The 20,521-nt window shown below is 38.9% G+C and overlaps 1 protein-coding gene across 1 annotated transcript; it reads left to right on the top strand.

The window, feature by feature from the left end:
* The first annotated feature begins 329 nt into the window (after positions 1 to 329).
* Positions 330 to 17,754, top strand: LOC113443672 (beta-2-glycoprotein 1-like). Its single transcript, XM_026712050.2, has 8 exons — positions 330 to 1,094; positions 9,351 to 9,506; positions 10,745 to 10,930; positions 11,632 to 11,743; positions 12,894 to 12,970; positions 14,407 to 14,586; positions 14,719 to 14,916; positions 16,187 to 17,754. Exons 1-8 carry the CDS (start codon positions 1,028 to 1,030, stop codon positions 16,249 to 16,251), a joined length of 1,041 nt encoding a protein of 346 aa, XP_026567835.1. The 5' UTR covers positions 330 to 1,027; the 3' UTR covers positions 16,252 to 17,754.
* The last annotated feature ends 2,767 nt before the right edge of the window (positions 17,755 to 20,521 follow it).

Here is a 20,521-nt window from a genome sequence, read left to right as displayed (position 1 = left end):
GTGGAGAGAGTGGAGCAGAAGGAAAGGAAGGGAAAGAAAAAGAGAAGAAGGGATGGGAGAAAACGGAGGAAGACGCGGAGCAGCAGGGACAGGTTCGGAGCGCGCGCGAGAGAAACAGGTTGTGGCTGAGCTGCCTCTCTTTCTTCCTCAGGGAGGTTTGGAGGGGGAGGCTGAAGCTAGGAAGGAGGAGTTAAGAGTTTAAAGTGGAAGCACAACGGTTGTCTTTCTCCAAGGAGCCAGGAGGACACCCGCACGCACACCGCACACACACCTCTTTCTAAATTCCCTTTTTATTGCATCTCCTTCGAGAACCCGGGTTCCCAGCCTTCTCCTGTTAATAGACCCCACGCACTCAAAAAAACAAATGCCCGTCTCTTCAGAGCATGTTGAAAGACAAATCAATAGGTGCAACTAAAGCAAAGTGGTTGAGCGGGTGGGGAGAGAGTATCACCCGGATGGGGTTGCAGAAGAAGCAGAATTAGGAAAGACTGGGCAGGGAAATGGCATGTTGTGGAAAACAACAACAACCGTCAACCAGGCAGGTCAGGAAGTTCTGAGTTTGTTCCCTAGGCCTCTTCCTGGGTAAATGATGGGGTCGAGGGGGTGGGGGGGTGAATCCGATGAATGGAGAAGTTGGAGAAGTCCTGGGTCCATCCTCATCTCCTGATCCCTGTTTTTAAGTTCAGAGTTCCCGGTGACAAATGTGGAAGCCATCCTGCCCTTTGGCAGGGCACTCTAGGGGCCATATTAATGAATAACTTGGCTGCAGGGCTGAAGAAATGGATATATAGTTCCAAAGGAGATGGGTTTTATGCAGTTATCCTAAGCCTATGAGGCAGAGACTCCTTCTGCTCTTCACCCTTCAGAAGAGAATTCCAGATCAATCCCTACGGCACCCAGGAATCTTGGGCCGTCAGCCCTTTCTTCCGCAGGGCTGACCCTGACCACTGCATACCCTCTGAAAGCAGTGCCCCCTTCCTCCCCCACACTGAGGATTCCCAAGAAATTTATTGTGTCTTGTGACACCATGTCTGGGTTCGCTTTCCTGCTCCTGCTGCTTTCCTGCCATATCTCAGAAGGCTCCAACTCAGAAGGTGAGTTCCTTCCTACCTCTTCTGGGGGGCGGGGGTCTACAATTGCTCATTTTTAACACAAGGTGCTAGGTTAGGAATACAGGAGCTGCTTTTCATTGCCGTATCCGAATGACATGATGCACCCAGCCACTTTGTGACGTTAGTGAGGCCAGCCAGCTGTGGTTTTTAATTCAAGAGACCATGAATTGAACAAAGCAAGGCTTAAAAGCAGAGCTGGTTATTCTTTCAACATCAGCGTCAGCTCTGACCAATCCTAACTTGACTGCAAGCTTAAGTGAGCCGTATTCAGCCCTAAATATTTTTAAGTTGCATTGATGGAGCATCAGCTGTGACACAGTAAAAGCTTCTGGATTGTTTAAAGCATTAGTTGTCGTGTTTTGGCTTACCTGAGCCTCACTGAGTGAAGAGGAATTATCTTGGGCCGCATATAAAATATATAGTATATTAATGTATATAAACAGTAAACTTCATTTATTTTTGGCATGTTTTTATTATCTGGCGGGGTGGGAGGCTGCATTGCTAGCTGTCCAGGGCCACATGTAGCTCATGGGCTGCAGATTGGGCATACCTGATTTAAAAGGTAGCCAGATGAAAAATACAGCTACCTTCCATTGATTTGCCTTATCAACTTTGTAGCTCAAGTTGGACATAGGAGCAAAATCAATTGTGGGTCCTTCTGCCAGAAGATAAGTTAAGGACAAGTGTTTAATTACCTGTTTATTTTCTTCCACCCAGGTGGAAATGAATAAAATAATAAATATATCATAAAATAATAAAATAAATAAAAATAATATTTTTATTAAAGACTTGAGATATTAGATACTTTTTAAAAATGCTTTCCCTGCAATAGGATACAACACACAAAGCAAACTGCCCTGAATAAAAATATCTTACGGGGGGATGTCATCATTTATTCTGAAAAATCTATTAAAGACGTTCAGCTTTCTTCAAGCTATTTTACAGATAGAAAATTGAAGTTTCCCAGAGTGACATTTATCTACTCAACTGTCCCAGATCCTGAAAGCCACATTCTAACCATTGAATAATATTGCCACTCTGTACTTTTTAACTTCTACGTTGCACACTTTCACAGGTTTTCTTTCTCTGCCCATCCAATGGTTAATTTCTAAAATGCAAATATTTCTAAAATGAAGGTATTTATGCCTCATTTAACTTTCTAACAGTATATGAAATCGATGCATTCATTTGTCCTCAGATATACTCAAGGTGTTTTCCATAATCACATTTACATTTATGTGTGTGTGTATCTGTAATTATATGTTATAGTTACATAATAACTGATTTTCTACAGAGATTTAATGCATTTGAGAAAGATCCAGAAATATTTAAGCTATTTTAGGGAAGTACAAGCTTCATCATGTATTCAGAATGTGTGTGTGTGTGTGTGTGTGTGTATAAAATCAGACTATGTGCATGCCATTTTCCACCAACATCACAGAAAATATCTTAGCCACTTCGTCTAGATTGAATGTGGCTATATGAAGTAATAGGGTGGTGCAATTGATATGGTTCTACTGTTTATTTGTGGGGCTACACAAAATAAACAATGGAACATGCTGCAGATCATCAGCTTAGCGTGCATCTAGTTTCATAACTGCATAAAATAACATTCAATCAATAGAATTACTGAGAAAATAATAATAATTGTATTTATCTGTTTGGTATACATTATACACAATAACTTTTATTATGTTTCAATGCTTGGTTTATTTATCCCCAAATGACTTATCTTTAAAATCTTTATAAATGTGCAAAATATGAAGAAATACTCCAGAATACATTACTGCCCAGAGATTCCACAGCAATGGAATCTTTGAGAAAAAGAAATGGGTGAAAGTACAAAAATAGCTAACAAATAGGTACAGGACGTATATGTGTGTGGGGTGGGGTGGGGGTTCTTGAAAATTAATATAAAACTATCAGTTTTAGAATATATTTCTCCACCTGGTGGCCACTGATAGTAAAGCAACTTTCCTCTTGTATATTAAAAAAATATATTTTTTGTTTGAGCTTGAGTTATTTTACAGTCAATTTAGAACTTTAAGCAGCAATACGGAACTGACCTTCTTCCCAAGTATTTTTGAATTCTTTAGCCCTAATATTTACAGTAATTAAATTTTCCCTGACAGACCTGATTAGGTCTGACCCAGCTTAATTTAATAAAATCATGTTGGGTATACTCCAGCTAGACTCTTCTAAATGAAAATGGAAAAAAGATCTGCTTAATGAACAAAACCTACTTTCTTTCTTAACCGCCACACTTTTCCCTTCCATATAGGATATATTTAAAGTGCAGTCTCGGGGATTTTTGAAAATGGGTGTTACTTCTTATTAGCATCCTATTAAGAACTGTCACCTTATTCAAAATTAAGGTTGTGCGCAAGGGCAGGTGATTTTGCTTTATATAGACATGATAATTTCTTAGGCATTAAAAAGCTGTTAAAAGCACAGGAACAACAGTTGTGCCTCCTGCTCACAATCAATAACATTCTTTTGCTCAAGCATATGAAGATGAGGGATGTTTAAATGTGTGCAATCTTGGATTGCAAATGCTGTACAGGCCCAAGGGCGATAGTTAAATTACACTGATCTGAGCTACTACAGGTAGTCCTTAACTTACAATAGTTCATTTAGTGACCTTTCAAAGTTACAACAGCACTGAAAAAAGTGACATGACCCTTTTGCACAGTTACGACCTTTCCAGCCTCCTCATGATCATGTGATCAAAATTCAGGTGCTTGGCAGCTTATTCATACTTATGACCGTTGCTATGTCCCAGGGTCATGTGATCCCCTTTTGCGACCTTCTGACAAGCAAAGTCAATGGGGAAGGCAGATTCACTTAACAACTGGGTTACTAGCTTATCAAATGAAGTTATTCATTAACAACTGAAGCAAGAAAGGTAATAAAATGGGCCAAAATGTCTCACCTAATAACAGGGCTGAGTTGTGATCATAAGTTGAGGACTACCTGTATTTTTTTACAAGTATTGATAGAGATTGTTTCCATCACACACACATACACACACACACACACACATACACACACACACTAATCCTGACAAACTGTGGTTTAGTTTACAGAAGGAGGTATAGACCAGAAATATAAAAATAAAGCCAATTTAAATACCAGTCTTTTTTTTTTCAAAAGTCAACACACATATTCCCTTGGATTATATTTAAACCTGACAGGATGATCGCTACTTAAATCTCTGTAATAGTAGATTGAGTGAACATACCAGCCAATTCAAAAGGTGATTTATTTAGGTTTTGGCTTGATGTGTTACACCCAACCATTCTGGTTTATAAACCATGATTTATGGCAGCATATTGTATGAACCTAGCCAGTTGTGGTGCACTTAATTTTCATTAAACGATGGTTGAACATGATATATGAATCCATCAACCATCTAGCAAGAGTGCTCCAAAATTGCAAAATATGTGTCATTAAATGATTACCAAAGATTTTGGAGCAAGCTGGTAGCCAAATACTTCCAAGATCTGTTTAGGGCCACAGAGACCTAGATATTCAGTTTGGGAACACTAAGAAAAACAGAGAGACGCCCACCAGCTTGGGCTTGGGATTCTAAAATAAAATTCATTGGAAATGCAAGAAAACTTAGTTCTCAAGCTAATTTGCTTGTAGATTGATTATTTTCTTCTCATATGACTATATATTTTCCATATTAATGAGGATTTCCAAAATTAAAATACTCAAACAGAAAGCTTTGATAATTGTTCTGTATGTTGGACCAGTTTCACTTCTCAGACAAGTTGAACTTTGAAGAAAAGGTGTAAGACGTCATGTAAGGATAAAACTGCACGTAGTTTTTGACTTATAACCACTCATTTAGTGACCATTCAAAGTTACAACGGCACTGAAAAAAGTGACTTATGACCCTTTTTCACATTTACAACTGCGCCAGCAACCCAGTGGTCATGAGATCAAAATTAAGACACTTGGCAACTGGCATGTATTTATGATGGTTGCAGTGTCCTGGTGCAAAGTCAATGGGGAAGCCAGATTCACTTAACAACCATGTTACTAATTGAACTTGCAGTGATTCACTTAACAACTGTGGCAAGAAAGGTTGTAAAACGGGGCAAAACTCACAACTATCTTACTTAGCAATGGAAACTTTGGACTCCGTTGGTATCATAAGGGAAAGACTTCCTGTACTTTTAGGAAGTATTGTAATGTAAAGTTCCTGTATTTTAGTGTTGTAATAGATGAGACCATTCCTTCCCAGCAACACTGTTTTGTCCTTCTTCCATACCTGCTGATTTCTCCTTGCCTCCACAATAATTCTTCAGTTGCCAGCTACTTTATATTCAATCCCTCTTAATAACTGACAGAGCAGAAAAGCTTTCAGCACATTTCACACGTTCTACCTGGCTACTTAGGGGTTTGCTAGACTCTCATAATCTTGCCCCATAAATCATCTCCTCTAGGTTATTCCTAGTTGTCAACTTTTTAATGAATAACTCCACAACACCATTTCCCCTCAGCAAAACACTTAGGCATTTTTGTCCTTAAGATACGTAGCTCACTCATGTTGGGTTCCAAGTACCTTCTGATCAGAATTATGTAAAAACAAAAAGGTAGATGTTCAATCTTGGATTGCAGCTTACTTGAAGGTGCCCTTGTGGCCTCTGAGAGCTGTGATAGTGCGCGCACCTTCTTGAAAACTCTTCAGAAACAACTTGGCTGAACACCTCTACCATTCAGCTTGGAGGACCCCAAAGTTGAAATGTCTCTGAGATATTCAGGACCTTCTTAGAGCAAGGTGGAAAAACATGTTTTTCTTTACAAGTAGTCCTTTCCCTTATGGTCCTAATTATGCCCAACACTTCCATTGCTAAGCAAAGCAAGTGTTAAGTGAGCCACACCCCATTTTATGACTTTGGTTGTTCGATGAATCGCTGCAGTTGTTAAATGAATCGTGGTTGTTAAGCCCATCTGGCTTCCTCCATTGACTTTGCTTGGCAGAAGCCCTCTGGGAAGGTTGGAGGTGGTGATCATGTGACCTTGGGACAGTGCAGCCATCATAAATACATGCCAGTTGCCAAGCACCTGAATTTTGATCACAAGACCCTGGGGATATCTTAAATGCAAAAGCCAGTCATAAGCCACTTTTTTCAGTGCCGTTATAATTTCGAACGGTCATTAAATGAATGGTTGTAAGTCAGGGACGACCTGTACTTTCTTCATGGAAGATCCATAATAGGGGCCTGGGACAAGTAATTTCCTCCCCAAATTGGAGTATGTTTGATCTAGTGGCAGATATCCTTTCCCTGTCATCTCTCTTCCGGTTCCTTTTCTCAGAAGAAAACTGGGAAGAATTTTTGACGTTAGCTCTTCCTCTTAGAGAAGACCAAAGTCTCCTTTCGAATTAGAAGAGGGAGAAAGTCCACTACATCTATTGGCTTCTGAGGGAATTGAACTAATTTTTAGCTTTTGTGGTGGGGGTGGGCGTGTGTGTGTGTGTGTGTGTGTGTGTGTGTGTGTGTGTATAGCATATTTGTTTATTTCTGACCTTTAAAAAAAAAAGTTTCCTTCATTTTTGTATTGGATTTTAAATAATTTATTGCCTACTTACAGATAGTGGGCTTGGGAAATACATTGAGAAAAGGGGGTCTGGAAATATTCAAAAAAAAAGATGATTACAGGTAGTCCTCAATTTATGACCCCTACTGAGCCCAAAATTTTTATTGCCAAATGAGATAGTTGTTAAGTAAGCTTTGTCCCATTTTACAACCTTTCTTTCCATAGTTGTTCAGTTTGTAACCTCGTTGTTAAGTGAATCTGGCTTCCCCGTTGACTTTGCTTGTCAGAAGGTCACAAAAGGTGATCACATGATCCCAGGACGCTGCAACCGTCATGCATATGAATAAATAAATATGAACCCGTTCACAAGCATCTGAATCCTGATCATGTGACCATTGGGATGTTGCAACAAAAATGTGAAAAAGAGTCATGTTACCTTTTTCAGTGCTTTTGTAACAAAAGTCAAGAAACAAATGGTTGTAAATCGAGGACTAACCGTAACCTGCCGTGGAACTTGAGTTAACACTCCATCGTTTTTTAAAATTAATTCATTTATTCAATTTGTACGGCCATTCATCTCAACCAGTGAAGAAGCTTAAAATAAATTCAAATCACCAATACAAAATTAAACTATGCAGCAGGTGAGGAAGAAGTTTCTGGCTGTTTTTTTTTTTTTACTATTGCTTTTCTTATTTATTCTTATTTACTCTTTCGGTTTATACATCTGACCGTCCAGACGATACCCCACAGCATTTTGCTTTTAAGCAGCATTTATTACACAGGAATCCAATTTTTGTTCCTTCATGTTCTGTTCACACCTTCATGCCTTCTGCTAGACTATGGGGAAAAAAATGAGCTTTGATTTGAGTTTGGCTTTCTTTCTTTTCAATTTAGATTAAGTTTCAGCTTGACATCTTTCTTCTTGGAAAATCTGCAGGAACTTGCTCTGGGGGAATGAATCAAAGCTAACAACAGGCTAATGAGGCAGAGCTTAAAAGGTTCAGCTGAGGGACATTTAAAAAGTACACAAAGAGGAAATGAGCCCAAACACATAATATTACCTTATGTGTCACAGGATGGAGAGAGAAAGCAAAATCACGCTTCCCACCAGAAAGCCCAGTTGGGGGCAAAGTCACACTAATAGACAGCGTAATTCCTGGCAATTTTCTGTTTTAGCCTTTGTTCTATTGGCCTAATGCACTACAATGCCCATCGTTCTCGGATGCCTCATCTAGATTGGAAAATGCCAAATGGGATACTTTCTTCTCTCTTTTCTAAACTCACAATGAAAAGGGAAGATATCTAGAATTATTTTTAGTATGTTGGACAGCATGGGACTTTGGCTTTTCCCCTGTAGTTTCAATCTTAAATGTTATGAGATGATAGATAGATAGATAGATAGATAGATAGATAGATAGATAGATAGATAGATAGATAGAGGTAATCCTTGACTTACAACTGCTATTGGGATTGCAATTTCCACTGGTAAGCAAGGCTTAAGTAAGTCACACCCAATGTTATGGCCTTTTATGCTACAGTTGTTAAGTGAATCACTGTAGTTTATTAAGTGAATCATGGTTATAAAATGAATCCACTCCCTCCCAATTGACTTCATTTGTCAGAACCTGACTGGGAAGGTCCCAAATGATGATCACATGACCCTGGGATGCTGCAACTGTTGCAAATAGATACCAGTTGCTAAGTGGTTTCTTATCAGCTTAGTATCTTTTATCAGTTGCTAAGCTGAATTTTAATGATGCTACCATGGGAATGTTGCAACAGTCATAAGTGTGAGAACCAGTTGTAAGGCACTTTTTTCAGAGCTGTTGCCACTTCAAATGATTGCTAAATAAAGGGTTCTGAGGACTACCTATACAGATAGGTATCTATATACGTGTGTGTGTGTGTGTGTGTGTATGTACATCTGTATCTATAGCCACATATACACAACTCAAAGCAATAGCATACCAATATGCCTTTCTCCTCCTATTTTCCTCACAACAACAACCCTGTGAGGTGAATTGGGCTGAGAGAGAGATTAAGGAGCCCACAGTCATCCAGCCAGTTTTCATACCTAAAGTGGGACTAGAACTCATAGTCACCTTTTCTCTAGGTCAGGGTTGTCAAACTCAATTTCATTTAGGGCCACAAAAGGGTTGTGTTGGACCTCAAGGGGCTAGGGTGGGCGTGGCCAGCTTGACATCACATGTTGGGGGCGCCTGTGGTGGCTTCCGCCAGCAAATATGGGATTCTGATCTCCATTTTCAGCTCCTCCTGCAAGCTTCTGCCAGCAAAAACGGAGCTCTGTTTCACTGACCGAGGCACTGCAGGCCAGTCCTTCCCTGTTTCCAGGGCGACTCCGCAGGTCAGATCTAAGCACCTTGTGGGCTGGATCCAGCTCGCAGGCCTTGAGTTTAACCCCTCTGCTCTAGGGGAGCACCACTGCACCAAACTAGAAATAGATTATCCATTAGACAGGTGTTTATTGCCATTTTTAAAAATCTGGTTTTGTTCATAATTTGTTTTTTGCTGTTGCTGCTGTAAATGCTCTGTGTGGGTTTTTTCTAAGTAAACAAAATATTTTTCTAAATCAGGTGTAATATATTTGGATTTCACCTCCTCCTGCTGCCCCATTCCAATCTCTTTCAGTTGCATCTTATAAACATTTATTCTTCTGACTTTCTTCAGCAAGGAATATCACTGAAACCAAGTGTCCTTCACGGAAAAAGAATTTTGCAGTGCGTATAGGACACGTTTGTCAGAGGAGCTGTGAACGCCGCCAATGCTCAAAAACCAGAAAGTGTGCATGCGACGGTAAATGTGGACTGAGTTGCATTTCTCCAGGTAAGCATATACTGACATTACTTTTAGGGCCCCAAGATTCTGAAATAGTTTGCAACAGTATTTCTCAAACTTAGCAACTTTAAGGTGTGTTGGCTTCAACTCCCAGAATCCTCCAGCCAGCCATGAATTCTGGCACTTGAAGTCTAAACATCTTACAGTCATTAAGGCTGAGAAATACTGGTTTACGGTCTTCATTCATTTCCCAGATAATCCCAGTGATATTATTCTTTTTCTAGTTGGCAGTTAATTTTCCCACATGAGAAACTGGGCATTGTTCTGCCGGACAACCATCTCCACAACCGTCCCCACACCTGCCCCATTCTTTTAATGCCCCACCCCCTCCAGTCAGAAGCAGGCTGGGAAGGTGTTAAATTGTGATCGTATGATCCTAGAACACTGTAACAACCACAAATGAGTTTCGGTTACGAAACACCTGGATATTGATCATGTGACCATGAGGATGCTGCGACGATCGTGTGAGGACCAGTCATAAGCAAAAGCACTTAAGGTTTATATACCACCCCATAGTGCTTTACAGCATTCTCTGACCAGTTTACAACATCAGCATATTGCCTCCAACAATCTGGGTCCTCATTTGATTGATCTTGGAAAGATGGAAGGCTGAGTCAACCTTGAGCCAATCATAAGCCATTTGTTTCAGCGGTGTTGTAACGTCAGATCATCGCTAAACAAATGGTTGTAAGTCAAGGACTATCTGTATTCTTCAGCACTCTTGTTGGAAGCTAACTCAGAAGGTCGCAAATGGTGATCACCTGACTCCAAGGCATTGCAACTGTCAAAAATATATGCAGGTTCCCAAGTGCCCAAGTTTTGCTCATATGACCACAAGTCACTTGTTTTAGTGCCATTGTAACTAAAAAAATGGTTGTAAGTTAAGAATTGCCTGCCTCTGAGAGGAGGGCAGGACATCCTGCCAAAGTAAAAGCCCTTCTGTGTTTCCTCTCATTACATCTTTCCTTATCTTATAAGGAATCTTCCAGTTTATCTTTCAAACCAGTAAACAAGCATTAGATCGGGGTGGGCAAGTATGGCCACTTGGCGACTTGTGGACTTCAACTCCCAGAATTTCTCGGAGACTCGGGAATTCTGGGAGTTGAATGCTCAGGTCGTAGAGTAGCCAAGTAGCTCACTCCTATATTAGTCTTCCATCCTTGGTGGGCTAAGTGACTAGTTCCTTCCTGATTGTACCCGCGTCATTCATTCTGTGTTCATCCAAGCCTTAAGATGTCCATGGCCTGTGATAGTGGATAATGCCGTGACACACTTGGCCCAAGAATCCCACGTGTTTGGAGATTTCATGACAGTGACCTGCCAGCCTGGATATAGAATGCTGGATGGACAAGAAATGTCAGTCAGCCGTTGTCAAGGAGACGGGAAGTGGAGTGTCACTACACGCTGTGAAGGTACTATTTCCTAGTTATTAATAATTACTCAATACAACCAATCTCATAATCTTGTCTTGTCTAAAAATCCTTATCCAATCTTTGATCCTCACCTTCAACTCTTTGAAAGGATCCTGACTAGGAAACTAAAGTTATATGAATGCTGATACTAATTTTATTATGAGGTAGCAGGAACAAAATCTTGCAAGTCTGAATGTGTCTTCCCTCTCCCTGCTTTTACGTTCAAGAAAAAGAGGAATATGTGATTTTAAAAATATTAGAATGTGCAGAAATGGATAGATTGACATTTACAATTAAGGAAAGTGAAGAAACTGAATACTTTTTGACTTGGGACTTATTTTATCAATGGTTAGCTGACAAAAACAGAAGTTAGAAACATGGAAATATGAGAAAAGGATCAATGAAAAAAGGGAGGCTTGTTAAAATGGATAAGCAAGTATCAGTAATATTATGATAGAATGAATATCAATGCAATAAAAAACTTTATGCAAAAAAAGAAAAGAAAAATAGGAAGAATCAAATCTGACCCGCTTTGCAAATTAAATTTCTGCTCTGGACTCAGATTTCTCTTATCTGACTGTCATCTTGGTTGCTGTTCCTCAAGGTGATTTTCACAGCTTATGACATTACCTCAATATCTTCATCAAAAGGCTAATGAATGGTTGACCTAGTTGACTTTACATATCCTTGACCTTTTCCAGATGTTCTTAGTTTTTCAAATGCTTGCAAATCTCCTCCTGAGATTGAAAATGGTTACCACGAAAATGGTCCTTATACCATAGGAAAGGAAGTGCTATATACGTGCAACTCTGGGTGAGTCCAGTACGCTATTTCTTCAGTGAGGGCAATCCTAAAATTCTAAGCAGCATACTTGCCACTTCTCCTATCTCAGTGTTTCTCAACCTCAGTAATTTTAAGATGTTCGGACTACAACTCTCAGAAGCATGCTGGCTGAGGAATTCTGGAAGTTGAAATCCATACATCTTAAAAGTTTTTCAGATTGAGAAACGCTGTCTAACTAGTAGACCTAAGTAGGAACAACGAAGCATTTGTTAATACTTTTGTATTAGCATACCAATAGAGTTGGACTCTTCTCTTCATCATCTCAAACAATTTTATATCTTTTTTCAACTTGCGGAAAGACCCCGGAGATCCCATGAGCAAATAGGAATAATGATTGCCCACTTTCAGTTTCTAAATTTGAATTTCTAACATCCCTTTGAGAATTCTCACATACCATAAAATTTACCTCAGAATGTGAAATCTTTGTCTTTGTGGCTCCTGGTTGTTTACTTGACTTGCTTTCCAGGAAAGCACCATAGATAGTCCTTGACTTATGACCACAACTGAGCCTAAAATTTATGTTACTAAGTGAAGCAGTTGTTAAATGAGTTTTGCCTCAGTAAGCCTCACAACTGTGGCCTACATTCTGCCACAGTTGTTAAGCAGATCACTGCAGTTGTTAAGTGAATCATATGTTCATTAAGATCATCTGGCTTCCCCCATTGAGCTTGCTTTTCAGAAGCCAGTTGGGAAGGTCCCAGATGGTAATCCCATGAACCTGGGACAGTGCAACTGTCATAAATACATGCCAGTTGCCAAGCGCCTGAATTTTGATCACCTGACTTTGGGGATGGTGCAGTGGTCATGACTGAATTCATGTGTTTTATTTATTAATTAAATATTTAAGCCAACAATCTCCACTGCAGTGTGACTCTGGGCAGCTTACCAGTTATAAAACAAGTAAAAATAATTAAAATAGTAAAACATTAAAAACTATACAGATTAAAATATTAAGCAAGTGTGAAAACTGGTCATAAATCACTTTTTTTCAATGCCATTGTAACTTTGAACCGTCACTAAACAAATGGTTGTAAATAGAGGACTGCCTTTAATTGAAAGTTTGAACGATTATTCCCTAATAGTGCCAACTTTCTCTTTTTCTCTCTCCCTTGCTGCATAGATATTGGTTGCAGGGGTCCAATTCACTTCGATGCCAAGAAAATGAGGAATGGTCAGACAATGCTCCAACTTGCCATCGTAAGTAGTCAAGACACAACAGCAAAGGAAGATAATTATAACTTATTTCAGGTTTCTTAAATGTAGTCAGGTAGAAATATTCTGTTTCATGTCCATAGTAGTAATATGTCTTACCACAAACTTTACATAAGAGTGACCAGGCATATACACCTAGATCAACCACCTGTAATCCAAAACATAACACTTGTCAACATTTGCCTCTTTCTGTCCATTTTCATACTGAGAGATCTATATATTCATATGTATTCATCTATTCATTATAAGAGCTAGTGCAGTGATTAGAATGCAGTATTGCAGGCTAACTCTGCCCACTGCCAGGAGTTCGATCCAGAGCAATTCAAGCCTTCCATCCTTCCGAGGTTGGTAAAATGAGGATCTAGATTGTTGGGGGCAATGTGCTGAAATTTGTAAACCACTCACAGAGAGTGCTGCAAAGCACTATGGGGAGGTATATAACTGTAAGTCAGCAGTGGGATCCTACCTGTTCCTACCGGTTCAGTGATCATGTACGCACCTAATGCACAATGCAGCTTTCCCCACGCCAGTCAGCTGAAAGGATAAAGAAGAGAAAAGTGCAGCGGTGAGTGGGAGGGCCAATCCTGCGCTTTTCTCTTCTTTATCCTCTCAGCTGATTGTCCAGCTTTTTTTCCTTCCCTCAGCTGATCGTGGGAGGCTTTTTTTTACTATTGGTTCAACTGAACAAGTTCGAACCAGTAGCATACCACCACTGCTCTAAGTGCTTTTGCTATTGCTATTATCCTTTTAACCATTAAGCCATAACTCCCCTCTACATATCTTTCCATCTAAATCAACATTTCATACATCATTCTGTTGAGGTAATTCCCCGTTAGGAGAATGAGCGCATACAGGGAGACGTATCTGAGAGGAGTGTTTGAATAATACACACAGAGCACACAGATACACTGTACAGTAAATGTAGGTTTTTACTTCCAGAAAGGTTTAAGCAAAGTCCAAAATAAGCAATCGAAAAGTCATTCACAGGTAAAATCAGTCAGTTTTCATCCAGGGATAATCCAAATATCAAATTCCAATGTCAAAAACAGTTCGGTATCAGACTTACATTAAATCCAGTAATATCAGTCAATTAGAAGAAATGGAGCAACGGCAATACTTTCCAACAGAAGGAAACAGAGATACTATCACACTCTTCTGAGACTCAGACTAAACAAACCAGGTTTCTGGCTCCATCTTATGGCCATTTGAGAAATCACACCTAATTACAGTTTTGCATTTTCTTAAAGTTACAGTTTTAAAATGTTTGTCCTGGTTTATATATTTCTAACCCAAATAGCTGTTAGGTGACTCATATTCCTAACACATTCCATGCATCGATATAAGTTGTCTTCCATTGACTTTTAATTAATCCATCCATTTAATTTGTAGACTTATCTAAGACTTTCTTTTTCTCTCATCAGCTATTACTTGTTCCCGGCCACCCAACATTGCAAAGGCAACACTGGTGGCTGTACACCAATCTGAATACCCTGTAGGAACTGTAATCTATTACTTATGTCAGAAGGACTTCTTCCTAGATGGTTCTAACAGAGCCATCTGCCTGAAAAATGGAAGCTGGTCCCAACTGCCTTATTGTAGAGGTATCTTTCTTTTTCACCCTCTCCCGTTCCTGTTATATAGAATATTTTATCAATCACCCATTAAATTCCACCTCCAAGTTTTGTTTGCCTTTCTAGATGATGATCCCTTTACTTGTTTCTTTTCCATCCTAGCTCGCTGTCCCGTCATTGCCCAAAGGAGCCGGTTGATCTACCATGGACACAAAGTTTGGCCCTATGAGATCCCAAATGGTCTTGTTCACCATGGTGAAACTGTCACGTTTTTTTGCCGAAGTCAGAATAAGACCTGTAATTATGAAGCTGAAAGCCGTTGTTTTGATGGTGTATTGAAGATGCCTGATTGCTATGATGGTGAGGAGTAAAAATAAGATGTATTAGGGATCAACATAGTACATTCAGATTACTATATCACAGCTTCTTAACTTTATTGGGATATTTGAGAAAGAATAGAATAGAATAGAATAGAATAGAATAGAATAGAATAGAATAGAATAGAATAGAATAGAATAGAGCTAATCCTCGAGTTATGGCCACAATTGGGGCAAAAATTTCTGTTGCTAATTGAGACAGTTGTTAAGTGAATTTTGCCCCATTTTGCGACCTTTCTTGCCATAGTAGCTAAGTGAATCATTGAAGCTGCTAAGTTAGTGACACAGTTGTTAAATGAATCTGGCTTCCCCGTTGACTGCTTATCAGAAGGTCTCAAAAGATGATCATGTGACCTTGGGCCACTGCAGTTGTCATAAATATGAGTCAGTTGCCAAGCATCTGAATTTTGATCATGTGACCATGGAGATGTTGCAACAGTCATAAGAGTGAAAAACAGTCATAACTTGCTTTTTCAATGCTGTTGTAAGATTGATAGGTCACTAAATGAATTGTCAAGGATATCTATAACATGGAATGGAATGGAGGGGAGAAGAGGATCATTTGGTTGGAAGGACCTTTATTATTTATTATGGTTCATTGCACAATCAGCCAGATGTTTATAGACTGAATTTAGCATTTTTATCCACCTATCGAGCTCTTCCGAAGGATTGGAGATAGGCAGACATGGAAGCATGATGGTATTAATTGCTTATGGTTATTATTATTTTGGTTTGTCAGCCAGATGTTCAGATTCTATTTATTGTTATTTATTTAAAATAATAAGTAGATGCTGGCTAGAGCACTGGAGAAATTGAAGTCCATACATCTTAAAGTTGTCAAGGTTGAGAAACTCTGCTAGAATAACCAATTTAAAGAAATAACTTTAAATTCTTGTCATATAAAACCTGGTTCCTCATTCCAACAAAAATAACAGACATAAAAATCACAGTTTTACAAATAGCAAATCTGTGCTCATTTACACCCTCATGTACATTATTAATTGCAGTCACTAATTGGTGGTTTGTGCTCTAGAATGTTTGTTACTCTCAAAGAATTTGAGTTGAGAAGTGTGTTAACCAACTTGTTATTTCACACTTTCTTCTACCTTCCATAGGTAGGTAGAAAGATAGAAAGACAGATAATTTGAGGAAAAGGGCCTCTATACTTACTTGTGTATTACTTTAGATAAAGTTTGCCTATTTGCCTTTCAACCACTTTTTTTGATAATTCCTCTTCTTCCTTTTTCTTCCAGAACCAACATACTTGCAATACCATCTCTTCCCCAAAAGAGTTGTATCCGAAATACGTGCTTGTTGAACATCTGACCAGTCACTCATCCAACAATGAGATCTGTCTCCTTGTTCAAGCTTGAAAGACATCCTGGAAGTCCAAGGGGAGAAATGGAAATGAGAAGATTAATACTAAGAAAAGATGTCAACCAAAGGGTTAAGATAAGGCAGGGCTGTTGTATTAAAATGCTACAGCTGGCATTCTTCACAATGAATAGTTAGGTATATGTTTTATTTATTTTTATCAGTTGCTCATTAAGTGAGCATCAAAATTATTTCAAGCCATCCCAAACCACAACTTAATTTCTCCTGTATTTTTTTTAAAAAAACATTTCTTCCACAAGTCATATGGTTAAATTCATCCAAACTATCCTCTAAATAGAGAGGATTTTAAACACGAAGAAAGTTTCATTTAAAGCCCACAACAAGAAAAGGCATATATCCTTGTAATCCTAAAGGAATTAATCTGCAATATTCCTTTATCCAGTTTGATCTAGTGGTTAAAGCACTAGAAATTTGAAGACTGTATGTTCTCGTCCCTCTTTAGGCATGAAAGCTGGTTGGGAAATTTTGTGCCAATTACCAGAGACTATGAGTTCTAGTCCCGCCTTAGGCATAAAAGCCAGCTGGATGACTTTGAGCTAGCCTCTCTCCCTTAGCCCAACTCACATTACAGTGAGGTTATTGTGGGGAAGATAGGAGGAAGAAGGAGCATTGGGTACGTTCACGTGCTTGAATTGTTTATTAAAAAAATAATAAAGGTGGGATTTAAATAAAATTAAATAAACCATAGTAGATTGAGAGAAACTGCCTTAAAAAACAATGCTAAGAGCCGTAGTAGAGGCTAGATAAATTTGAGCATGAAGTCCCTGACTAGCAGTTTTTTCTTTTTGGAAGTGTGCTACCATAGCACCCTTTAGGCTTAGAAAATATCCCTCTTGGGCACAAGGGACTGCAGCAAGCAAATAAAAAAGGAACAGACTGATTGCAATTGAATTCATTATTGAACACGGAGTTCAGTAAACCCAAATGAACTCAGAGAAATGCGTAAGAGCAAACAAAACAAAAAACATGACCCCAGATTAGGTATCCTATAGCAAACAAGCTGGAGCCAATTTCCATACCATGCTGGTGAATTATTTATCTATAATTCCCAAAGCCTATGACTGTATACAGTACTCACATATCCCAGCGAGGGATTAGAAGAGTTATGGCAGGATGGTATTAATAGAGGAGAATATTTGTAGCTTAGAGGTGAACTGTGGAGTCCTTGGCATTTTCTGAACTGGGCCATTTTCTTGCAGACGTTCTGTTTCCTGACTAGGTAACATCATCAAATAATATAAATACCAGACTGGTATATTGTTCCCATTATCCCTTAGTTCAGGACCCTGAGGTCCAGACTGAACAATAGGATGGTAAAAGGAAGGCAGTTGAAGAATGATCCTACGAGAAGAATGATATGAAAATGTTTTCCTGTTTACTTATGTAGATTGATTTATATATAATAAACTGAATTTGTTATATAAAATGTGATCTTGTGCTTCAAAACTAGGATGGGTCTCCGAGGTGAAGCTGGCTTCATTGATTTATTAGATTTACAGTGCACATCCTCTGCATTGTTGTGTATATTTATAAATGCACATTACACACACACACACAGAGAGAAAGAGAGAGAGAGAGAGAGAGAGAGAACGAGAACAGTAAATACTATGTCAATTTTCCCATTTTATTCTTCAACTGAGTGAAGTAGTTATTGGGTTGGATTTCCCAAAATGGAGAGGTCACCAATTTTTATTTTTTTTGACTGGTGTCCCTTAACACAAGGTGACCTGCCCCCCAAAAACCTCTACCTGCTAATGTAACTTATTATGTTGGTATGCTGAAATGTCTCTCCTCTGCCACCTGTATTTTTTTTTTCCTGAAAAGTGGGCGAACTGCACCATTGGCATTGACAACTTCATCACCAGTCAATTGCAAAAGGCAGCTTTATTTGGAACAGCTTACATCCTGCGATGACAACTGTAACACCCTTAAACCAACATCTGCCTACCCCAGGTCTTTAGGTAGTACTTGATAGGTGGATAAAAATGCCAAATCCAGTCTGAACATCTGCCTGACAGCAATGAACCATAATTTCCCCTGAGCTTATTTCATTCTGGTGTGTGAAAAAGTGACAACACTTTCCTATGAGAGCTGTCTTAGAGTATAATTACCCCTGCTAGATTAGCTCAGAGGTCTCCAAGCTTGGCAAATTTAAGATCTATGGTCTTCAACTTCTAGAATTTTGGAGTTGAAGTGCACAAATCTAAAGGTTGCCAAGTTTGGAGAGCCCTGGGTTAGCTCAATGAACTTCTTTGGGGCGGAGTTCAAATCACCCTGGAAAACACTGGCTGGTCCTCATTCTTTCTATCTAAACATATTTTGCCAGGAGTTCACCAGACATCCCTCCATCAGCAATATCAATTGGGTTGACTGCCAACTGCTTTTCAGGGAAATCCGCTACTTATCAAAAAGCTAACATTGCAAACTTGGACAGACACAGTGCTCCAGAACACATTGTTGAACTAAAAGAAGACCATGCCATGAGAATATTCTGTACAATGCTGTTTCTATATTTGCGGTTTTTTCCTTATTTTTATTTGGTTTTAACTGTTGGCCATCCAGAATCATGGGTAGGAGATGGTTGGCCAATGCGTTTATTAAATTGCAGAATGGAATCAGATTGTTTAGTCCAAACTATTTTTAACAGAATAATACTGATTTTCTGAGTATCACTGAGGGTTTGAACCTTGGACCTCCTGCCTGCAAAGTTGTCTATTTTGCAAAGTACTTATATTAAATAAGTCATGCCCAATTTTATGTTATTTTTGCCATGATTTTTAAGGAAACCCCTGCAGTTCTTAAGTGAATCATAATATGGTCATTAAGAAAATCCTACTTCCCACTGACTTCATTTATCAGAAACTGGTTTGTGGGAAGGTCATAAATGATGATCACATGATCTTGGAAGGACGCGATCATTGCAAATAGGTGCGGGATGCCATGCTCCTGAATTCTGATCTCGTGACTGTGGGGATGCTGCAAGGGTTGTAAATTTGTGGATGGTTTTTTTAGTGCCATTGTAACTTCCAAAAGTTGCTGAACCAATGGTTGTAAGTCCTGAACTACCTATACAACAAATGATGGATGCTTGCACTGGAAAAGTTGGACTTGCTAATGGCCGCTTTATTTAAGAAAGAAAGAAAAAAGCAGAGAGTGATGTCTCGGATGTAAGAAATGACAGCTATCCCAGCAAGCAAAGTTCATATGTGCAAGCTTTTATATGTTTTTTTTTAAAGAAAACACTTAATTGACACTATTTGTGTAGATAACTTGTAGTTTTGAATAGAGGAAAAATAGAAAGGCAATTGACAGTAATCAGTTCATTTTTTTCTTCTTCTTGACTGCCAATTGCAGTTGGCCAGATCATAAAATATGGCTTTCCTCTGGGACTCAGTCAAAAATTGGCTCCCTGTGGCCAGGAGTGCCCCATTCTGAATGCAACATTGGTGTAGGCTCACTACGGTTTTGAGTCTCCCACTCTCTGCAATCTACTAGTTTTTCCCTCGAGTTTGATTAGGGTGAATATCCTCTTCATCATAATTAGGATGTTACATGCTTTAAATATTCCCCTTTATCAGAGACGACCCTGATTTTATTTTCCTCCAGCTCTTCATAAATAAATGTTTAGAATGAATTTCTAGAAAGTTGAACAACGTCCAGATCCTTCTCACTTCATTCCTTTATGATTTTCTGTTTTTGGTTTTAACACAGTAGAGTTGAGACTGTATTGCATGGGATAAATTTTATCTTTTCTCTTGGAGACGTTGCAGTTCCCCAGAATTAATAAACAGACAGAATAACAGAGTTGGAAGGGAACTTGGAAGTCTCACTCTTTATGATTGAGAAGGTTGTGTCCAGCATGCATCTTTTCTGCAAATACAAGTAGTCCTTGACTTACAATTACAACTGAGCCCCAAATTTCTGTTGCTAAGCAAGACACTTGTTTAGTGAATTTTGCCCTATTTTACAGCCTTTCTTGCTATAGTTGTTAAGAGAATCATTGCAATTGTTAAGTTTGTAGTACTGTTGTTAAGTGAATCTGGCTTCCTCTTTGATTTTATTTGTCAGGATTGTTATGATATGTACAGAATAACCCTTGAGTAACAAGAATATGCACATGGAAACGTTTATGAGAATAGTTATGAATAATTATCCAGCCACACACAGCCACACTAAATTGAGTTAAAGTTTAC

The sequence above is a fragment of the Pseudonaja textilis genome, chromosome Z (assembly GCF_049901715.1).
Source record: "Pseudonaja textilis isolate UNSWEBS1 chromosome Z, rPseTex1.2, whole genome shotgun sequence".
Lineage (NCBI taxonomy): Eukaryota > Metazoa > Chordata > Lepidosauria > Squamata > Elapidae > Pseudonaja > Pseudonaja textilis.
This window is presented reverse-complemented; position numbering and strand designations above follow the sequence as displayed.